Source organism: Panulirus ornatus, chromosome 34, assembly GCF_036320965.1.
Source record: "Panulirus ornatus isolate Po-2019 chromosome 34, ASM3632096v1, whole genome shotgun sequence".
NCBI classification, from domain to species: Eukaryota; Metazoa; Arthropoda; class Malacostraca; order Decapoda; family Palinuridae; genus Panulirus; species Panulirus ornatus.
In genome coordinates this window covers 15765413-15775412 of record NC_092257.1, presented here as the reverse complement: position 1 = coordinate 15775412, position 10000 = coordinate 15765413, and the positions used below count along the sequence as shown (strand labels likewise).

General features: G+C 44.8%; 1 protein-coding gene across 11 annotated transcripts in view; it reads right to left on the bottom strand.

The window, feature by feature from the left end:
* The window catches only part of LOC139759931 (uncharacterized), a 118505-nt gene that overhangs the window by 45968 nt on the left and 62537 nt on the right, over positions 1-10000 (bottom strand). For 3 of the 11 annotated variants that reach the window (XM_071682567.1, XM_071682576.1, XM_071682575.1), the window contains exon 1: positions 3328-3483. The exons of 6 other annotated variants lie outside the window; for them this stretch is intronic. In XM_071682567.1, coding sequence (XP_071538668.1) covers positions 3328-3437 — 110 coding nt within the window. In that variant the 5' untranslated portion in view covers positions 3438-3483. Of the gene's footprint in view, positions 1-3327; positions 3486-10000 lie in introns of those variants that run through there. 2 more of the 11 variants (XM_071682566.1, XM_071682565.1) reach the window with 2 other exon arrangements.

Genomic DNA, 10000 nt, shown 5'->3' with positions numbered 1-10000 from the left:
TCTTGTTCTTGTTCTTCTTCTTCTTGTTCTTGTTCTTCTTCTTCTTCTTCTTCTTCTTCAATACATCCTCTTCCTCTACCATCACCACCCTCCTCCTCCTCCTCCTCCTCCTCCTCCTCCTCCTCCTCTATCTATCTGTCTATCCAAGGGCTTATATTTTTGGTCAGGCTGGTCATAGGGGCGTCCCACGTTAAGGGTGAAAGAAATCCCAGTGACCCTGTTAGACTCCACCCACAACTCCCAACCTCTTCTCAAGGCCCTACCATGGTGGGCGTCTCGCCTCCACCAGTCATCGCCTGTGTTGTCCATGGTGACGTCATGTCTCATCCAATCCTAGCCCTCCTTGATCATGATGACGCCATGCCTCCACCAGTCACAGCCTTCCTCGTTCGTGATGACGTCATGCCTCAGCCAATCATAACCCTCCTCGGTCAGAGTGATGTCATATCCCCACCAATCACCGCCTACATTTTTCGCGACGAGGTGAGAGTTCTGCATCCCACCTTACTCCACCTTACCGTAAATACTTCACCCAATCACAGCCCTTGTAGCGTCGCATGATGTCAGAACGCGACCCGCTAATCACAGACGTCCGTAACTCTCAGCAGCACCAATCAGAGACAAGATGATCCCTTTGATTATCATTGTACCTTGTCTCTTGCCCGGACCACCTCATATACCCTAGTTTTACCCACAGACAAAGTCCCTGTATAGCACATGGTTCCAATTTGTTCTATCTTATGCACGCCTCTCACCCTCTTGCACGTTCATGCCCCTCAGTGCGCACCATCTGTGCTTGAGCGTGTCTAGACACTCATGTGATGCCCCTCAGTGTGTCTTGAGCTCTGAGTGGGATGCGGTACGACGCCTTGTGAACATGTGTGAGTGAGAGGTGGTTGCATCATGGCAGTGTCTGTAGAAATTGAAGGGCATCATCTGTATATTGCTGCAGTGTGTATGTGGAGAGTGAAGGACGTCATCTGCTTCTGGATGTGGCGTTGTATGGTCGATGGATCTGGGTGTTGGGTTGTATGGTCGATGGATCTGGGTGTTGGGTTGTATGGTCGATGGATCTGGTTGTTGGGTTGTATGGTCGATGGATCTGGGTGTTGGGTTGTATGGTCGATGGATCTGGGTGTTGGGTTGTATGGTCGATGGATCTAGTTGTTGGGTTGTATGGTCGATGGATCTGGGTGTTGGGTTGTATGGTCGATGGATCTAGTTGTTGGGTTGTATGGTCGATGGATCTGGGTGTTGGGTTGTATGGTCGATGGATCTGGGTGTTGGTCATATTCATGACTGTTCAGTTACATGGTTATTGGTTCTAGTTGTTGTGAAAAATCATCTGAGGACACTGACCAGTTTCATTTCAGGACATAGGCGAGTTTCACCGATGGATATTGACGTGTTTCATGGGAGGATATTGTCCCGTTTCATTTAAGGACATTATCGTGTTCCATCGGAGTATATGAACACCTTGTGCGGTAGGATATTGACCCGTTACGTTTGAGGATATCGACTCGTCGTTAGGCGGGTACGCCAGCGAAAGTCACACGTGAGTTCATCACTACGAGTTTCATTTGAAAACACCGAATGCAAGATTCACTCGATGACACCGACGCAAGTTTCATTTAAGTACACTGATGCAAGTTTCAAATGAGGACACTGTTGCCAGCTTCACTCGAGTACCATCAAACACCACTAGAGGAAGAACTAGAGCAACGAAGTCTTCTAGTATTCATTATGCTAGAACTCTAGAACTATATTAGTTCTAGAACTATATTCATTGATAGAGATCACCGCGAGCGTCTGTACACAGTGGGGCGTATATGGCTCTTGTCTCCGACAGACACAGACGGAGGGTGATCACGAACGTGTGTAAAAGGGATGGGGCAATGGTGGTGATGGTAGTGACGAGGGTGGTGATGGGTGGTGGGTGATGGTGGTGATGGTAATGGTTGGTGATGGGTGGTGGGTGGTGGTGGTTGGTGGTGGGTCTCCTCCCCCACCCCCATCATAATCCCCCACCAGGTACTGTATACGGCCCGGTGTATTTCTGGCCCCACAAGGAATGTGTCTCTGTGTTGCACATGGCCAAGATTACCCAGCGCTGGGCCAAAACAAAGGGAGGGTGGGGAGGGAGGGCCCATGGTCGTCATTGCCTGTAGAGACCATTCTACAGGCCACCCTGTAGACTATTCTGTGGTGGTGGTGGTTGATGGTGGTTGATGGTGGGTGGTGGGTGGTGGTTGGTTGTGGGTGTTGGGCTTATCTCCGGCCTCAGGTCAGGTGACACTGCTCACCTTGCAGTAAGGGGGTGGCGTGGGTGGAGGGGGGGGGGGGGCGTGGGGAGCTTCACCCATCTCTCCCTGACCTTACTACACTAACGCGTCTGGGAGGTCGTCTGGGAATAGCTTCCCTCCTGACCTCCCTCCTAAGTGGTCGAATGTCGTCCCTTTTCACGTAGCCTAGTCGGCATTAAGGTATATCTCTGTGTCATTATCTGCATCTGTCTTTTTATTTTTTCTATGTTTCCTTCAGTTTCTTTTTTTTAAAGTTATCGTAAGGTCAAAGATCAGGACACCCAAGGGTCGTATACCGTCGTGCTCAAGGGTCGTATACCGTCGTGCTCAAGGGTCGTATACCGTCGTGCTCAAGGGTCGTATACCGTCGTGCTCAAGGGTCGTATACCGTCGTGCTCAAGGGCCGTATACCGTCGTGCTCAAGGGTCGTATACCGTCGTGCTCAAGGGTCGTATACCGTCGTGCTCAAGGGTCGTATACCGTCGTGCTCAATGGTTATTGTAGAGACAATTAGCGAGATATCACATCATGGTAGGGACAGTGAGCGAGATATCAGGTCACTGTAGAGACAATGAAACAGGCCATTGTACAAATGATACGGAGGGTGCACAAACGTACACACACATTGGTAAAGGCTAGACCATCGTTAAAATCACAGGGAAGTGCATCCTTAAGGTGTTGACAAAGGGGGAGACTTACGCGTGTCTTGACCCCATAAGGATGAATGATGAATGTGAACAACGTGTCAAGTGCGTTTGATTCATGTGTAACAACGTGTCAAGTGCGTTTGATTCATGTGTAACAACGTGTCAAGTGCGTTTGATTCATGTGTAACAACGTGTCAAGTGCGTTTGATTCACGCGTAAAGTGCGTTATGATGAATGTGAAGTGTGTGACGATTGTGAGGTGCGTTTGGGAAATGAAAAAGTATTTGATGAATGCCAGGTTACTGATGGATGTAGAAAGAAAGAAGGTTTGATGAATGTGGAGAATGTGTTAAACGAATGTGTAAAATATACCTTACTTGAATGTAGGTTGATGGATGTAAAAATGTGAGGTTGACGAAGCTGAGTTTTTGGTGGAAGTGTAAAGTGCGTTTGATGGACTTGAAGTGAGTTCAATAAATTCGTTCATCTTCCTGCTAATTCTTCTTCTTCTTCTTCTTCTTCTTCTTCTTCTTCTTCTTCTTCTTCTTCTTCTTCTTCTTCTTCTTCTTCTCCTCCTCCTCCTCCTCCTCCTCCTCCTCCTCCTCCTCCTCCTCCTCCTCCTCCTCCTCCCACATCTAGTATGGATAAAGTATGTTTTCTTTTACCTCCTTCTTGCTGTTGTATATTTACTCTCTGACGGCCTGGTCTCCAAACCCCCACCTTTATAACCCGAAACTCAAGGACCACCTTGCTTCTGGCTCAACGTTGTTGCTCTACGAATGGAAAAATCTTCCCCCCCTTGACGCCTCCGCACACTGACCCTCGAGAAAAGGAGGTCAGACAAGCGGAAGTGGAGGAGCTGGTGTTTTAAGGGGTATAGAAGGGGGGAGGAGGGGGGAAGGAGGAGGGAGGAAGGGAGGGTTGGGGGGGAAGGGGTATTTGCTCATCGGGAGGTCAGGGGAAGAAGATGTACCCTTGTGGTGGAGATACGGGGGAGGGGATGTCCTTGCTTGAGGGAGGGGGCTTGGGAGATAGTGGGCCCGTCCTTCATGGTACAAACACATGGTACACCGTCTGGCACGTCGTTACGTACCGTTCATGAGGTACTGGTGTACCTTACCGTACCTTCCTCTCCAGGTGAGAGAGGTACTAGCGTACCTTTACTGTACTGTACACGACTATGGTGCAATGAGCGGGCACTTTCATAGAACATGCGGTGCCTTTCTGACACCAGGATTCGAACCGGTACCATTTGTGTGGGAGGTAGGAACGCGTACTTATAGACTATGGGCCGTCCCCAGCTCTCACACAAATGGTAGCGGTTCGAATCCTGCTGTCAAGAGGGTAATATATTGCAGTAGGTATATATATATATATATATATATATATATATATATATATATAGATATAGATATAGATATAGATATATATATATATATATATATATATATATATATAGAGAGAGAGAGAGAGAGAGAGAGAGAGAGAGAGGGAGAGAGAGAGAGAGAGAGAGAGAGAGAGAGAGAGAGAGAGAGAGAGAGACAGACAGACAGACAGACAGACAGAGAGACAGACAGACAGACAGAGAGACAGACAGACAGACAGACAGACAGACAGATAGATAGACAGACAGACAGACAGAGATGTCATATAAAATGTTTACCTTAAACGCAGCCAGTCTATATAACACTAAATTACATTTAACGGACCAGATTTAGAGTATAATGTAATATCGTCTTTACCCTGCTTGGATCACACATCATCTTGCAAGGTACGAATGTAACGTGAGTTGTGTATTGCTTAACCTTCGTCTCTTTCCCTCTGAGGAAGAAGCCATGGCGCTGACAATGATTGTGTGGCACCTCTGCATAACACCCGACGGACACACCCGCTTGCATACACACCCTCTTGCATATACACCCTCTTGCATACATACCCGCTTGCATACACACCCCTCTTGCATACACCCTTGCATCCTTTTGCATACACGCCGTGGGTGTAGAACACACACACACACACACACCCTCCCTCTCTCCCTCCCTCACTCCCTCCTACAAAAACGCACAGATACAAAGTGGTAGGAACTACAAGAAATGCTCCCAGTTTGGTCATTCACTCAAACCCCTCCTCTCCCTCCTCCTGTATTACATCCACCTCGAGCGCCGTCGACTGAAAGGTAGCCACTCAGCCACTGAGTTCACCGTTCCTCCTCATATCTCTATATTACGCCTTCAACCCAGTGGTGGAGTGCATGTAGGTTCGCCAACCTGCCACAATAGTCTACGAGGCCGTGACGTCTCTGAAGACTTTCGTCCTTGTGTGAGCCTCTTGACGAATTTTGCACTCAGCACTGTTTTTACACAGTGCCGGGGGTTTGTTTTCTTTGTTCTAAAGCGTTGGAGGTGAATTGGATTTGTACGGAAAGCCATTTAGGAGGGAGATTTTTGTCTCTTTATTACGGACGGGAGTTCCTAAAGTCCACATGAGAGAGAGAGAGAGAGAGAGAGAGAGAGAGAGAGAGAGAGAGAGAGAGAGAGAGAGAGAGAGAGAGGGGGGGAGTAGTTTACGTTTGATGTAGTAACCAGATGACTTTACGTAATGTAGACTACCTTATGTACACCAATACTGGCTTACCTTTCGTTCCTGGTCTACCTCCTCTTATCTCACCCTGTAGTAAACCTCCCCTTATCTCACCCTGTAGTAAACCTCTCCTTATCTCCCCCTGTAGTAAACCTCTCCTTATCTCACCCTGTAGTAAACCTCTCCTTATCTCCCCCTGTAGTAAACCTCTGGCCAGCCCTGCCTTCTTCATCGATTCAGCCCAAAATTTCAACCAATTTGTGGATTAAACTCGATTACCTCCCAGCCGCAAGAAAGCCGCTGTTTTAACCTCCTCCTGCATAGTGGCATGACCTGCCACGGATAATGACAAGAAGGAAAAAGTTAAAGAAGAGAGAGAGAGAGAGAGAGAGAGAGAGAGAGAGAGAGAGAGAGAGAGAGAGAGAGAGAGAGAGAGAGGAAAGGATTCTTTGTCTGGTTCAGTTTCAAGCCCAAGTTCATCAACCTTCAATTACTTTACGCGAGGTTTTTCCTTTCAATTTACTTCTGTTACATGTGTGTGTGCTTATATATATATATATATATATATATATATATATATATATATATATATATATATATTACCATGAGTCCTTTGAGAAATGAAACGCTGTAAGTTCCCAAGTGCACTTTCGTGTGGTAATCACATCATCAGAGGAGATACAAGAAAGAAATATAACAGTCAATGGATATACAACGAAGAGAGAGAAAGAAAAAAAATGATAGGTAAGTACATCAATGGTGAGAAGAACATATGAACAGGTAAGGCAAGAAATAGAGAGAGAAATATGAACATATACAGGTAAGGCAAGAAATAGAGAGAGAAATATGAGTCAGTTTCACCTGTTTCGGTCCTACTGTGTCACTCACTCACACACACACGAACCATAACAGTGTACCTCCTCCCTGTGGCCAGACTCTCCTCACAACCACACAACATGTCACCACAACATCTCCAGCTGATCTTTCTGCCCTTGACTGATACAACCGTCCGCATTCCCAATCTCTACCACTAGCGAGCATCTCTGAACACCTCAACGAGACTTCAAGGTCGGGAGTGAAGCACTCCGAAAGCATCGCTCCTAAGATTTGTCAAAACAAACGCGCACAACATTAGTAACTGTGCAGTCAAAGTTTGTCTTTTTAAAGTCACGACACAGCATGGCTATGGGTGATATATGTAGTCCAATAGGTTGGATGCTCGAGCATTTCTTGCATTCCGGAGGGGCGTGGGATGAGCGACGGTGATGATTTTTCAAGCGACTGAAACCGGAGCACCTCTTCGAATCACAAGGTTCGAAGCTGGCGCATCCTCTTGAGGGCGTTGTACGCACGTGTTTCACGCGTGAAGAGTCTGACGATATTTCGTGTTTCCTGTCGCTATGTTCTTGGTTAAGATGAATCGACTGCTGTTATTACAGTACAAGATCTTAAGGCAGTTTCTTCGCGTAGGTTTTTGATTGTGTGTGTGTGTGTATGTGTGTGTGTGTGTGTGTGTGTGTGTGTGTGTGTGTGTGTGTGTGTGTTTACCCATTTCTGTCTTTTGCACTTTCAGAGACCGGTTTGTTATTAGACCTACTTTTTCATGGATCCCGATACTTCAGTTTTGGTTTCATTCTATCTTGGCTTTGAAAGGCTTCACATTTCATGGTTTTCAAATGCTCACAACGGCTTCCAGTGTCTCCAGAAGCTCGCAATGGCCTCAAGGTCTCCAAATGCATAATGGGTCTCCAAGGCCCCAGAGATCCACAAAGTCTCCAAGGCCCCAAAGATCCACAAAGTCTCCAAGGCCCCAGAGATCCACAAAGTCTCCAAGGCCCCAAAGATCCACAAAGTCTCCAAGGCCCCGGAGATACACAAAGTCTCCAAGGCCCCAAAGATCCACAAAGTCTCCAAGGCCCCAGAGATCCACAAAGTCTCCAAGGCCCCAAAGATCCACAAAGTCTCCAAGGCCCCAGAGATCCACAAAGTCCCCAAGGCCCCAGAGATCCACAAAGTCTCCAAGGCCCCAAAGATCCACAAAGTCTCCAAGGCCCCGGAGATCCACAAAGTCTCCAAGGCCCCAAAGATCCACAAAGTCTCCAAGTCTTCAAAGTCTCACTAAGTCTCCAATGATCCATACGGTCTCCGTCTCTTCAGAGTCTCAGAAAATCTCCAGGTCTTCAAAAGCTTTCAAGGTCGCCCCATTACTCCAAAGGCTCACAAGGGTTTCCAAGACTACAAGAACTCATAATCCAGTTCCGCGAATCCTGGAAGCTGGTCGCAGAAGTGTCTGCTTCCAGAGGCCTTCCAGGAGGAGGAATTAAGGAGGGTCGTGGACCAAGTGACGAACTGGAACCTGGAGACTAATAGACACTCGCCCTAACTGCCATGAGAGAGAGAGAGAGAGAGAGAGGGGTGAGAATTTGATATAGTCTGGAGTGACTGAGGAAGAGATTAGAAAGGATTAAGGGTATAGACAGACAGACAGACAGAAAGACAGACAAGGATGGACACACACACACACACACACACACACACACACACACACACACACACACTCACACACACACACGCAAGAGCATATCGGTACATTTACATAACACACGCAAAACTGATTTACGATCCTGAAATTCTAATATATATTCCCTCAAAGGCCCAGTCCTCTGTTCTTAACGCTACCTCGCTATCGCGGGAAATGGCGAATAGTATGAAAAAAAAAAAAAAAAAAAAAAAAAAAAAAAAAAAAATATATATATATATATATATATATATATATATATATATATATATATATATATATATATATATATATATATATATATATATATATATATATACGCAGCGGGTATAAACCATCTCACCCGCATATGTTCAACAAAGCTGTTATGGTTGGTGGCCCATCGTATCTCCCGACAATCCTCATACCCACATTACCCTCTGCCCACAACCCACAACAAGACACCATTCACGTGGTCACACACACACACACACACACACACACACACACACACACACACACACACAGACCCGGGCGTAGGTTAAGTAAATGTGTTTAACGAGGTGTAAGGGATCCTGTCTATCAAAGAACACAGTTGTAGAGTACCCAGACCTTACCCACGGTTGTGGGGGGTTCTTGGTTGTGACCACAACCTACAACCTGTGCAAACTGCTTGTTTATGGGGTTGTTTATGGGGGAGGTGGATGATGTCTTTTATATATATATATATATATATATATATATTATATATCTTGCTGCTGACTGTCAATCTATGGAGTGGGGAAGGGGGGGTAAGGGGTCTGTCTGTCTGTCTGTCTGTCTTTCTGTCTGTCTGTCTGTCTGTCTGTCTTTCTGTCTGTCTGTCTGTCTCTGTCTGCTTCCACCTCACTGTCTTTCTGTCTCTGTCTGTTTCCACCTCACTGTATTTTCAGATCACGATGCATTAAGTGATCATTGGACCATACTGCCTTACATGCGCGTGAGTGACACATCATTAGAATCGGTCAGTTTAAGAATTTGATTTACGTAAGTCGACCAAGCGTTTTTTTTTTTTTTTATCGGGTCATTTAAAAAAAGAATAATGACGGGTATTGATCATGTAACATATCATAATAATGAGAGGTAAATATTTGTCATTTAAGTCACCTTGCTCATTAATAAAAATGGCCATGTATTTGTTATTGTTTTTCAATGAAATAAGAAAGTTTAAACTTTACGAGCCTCAGGGCGTTAATAGCAATATGGTAATTAGTGTGATAAAGATTACGGTCGCGTAAGATGTGTGACTGTAAGTTAGAGATACTATAATTAAAGCTTAATTAGCCTATTAGGAATGATTTCCTGTAATCACGGAATGTAATTATTAATTTGGGAACATCCCAGATAGAAATTATCCTCGTCACACTTTTTTCAAAATGAAGATCATTTGTTCGGGTTTCCGCAGCTCAAGTTTTTGTTTAAAAAAAAAAAACTTCTTTTCTTTGTATAAGAAAATTGAAGAATTATTCGACAGGGAAAAGTACAAACCAGTTCCACAGTATCAAGTACTGTCCAGCTCCACAATACTTGAGAATGAGTCAGTTCCACAATATTCTGTATTTGTCAATAACACAGTAAATGAATAGGTAGTTTGTATATATATATATATATATATATATATATATATATATATATATATATATATATATATATATATATATATATATATATATATATATATATATATATATATATATATATATATATATATATATATATATATATATAGATAGATAGATAGATAGATATATAGATAGATGATTATATTCCTGTGCTGTAGCCAGTGTAGGTTACCATTTAGGGTAGTGTGTACACAGGATGTGTGTCTATAGAAATCAGCTGTGTATATAAACCGAGTTAGGGAGGTCCCTTCCCCCTCCTCTCTCTCTCCCCCTTCCCCAGCTAAACATAGACTTCATCTGGAGGTTTGGTAT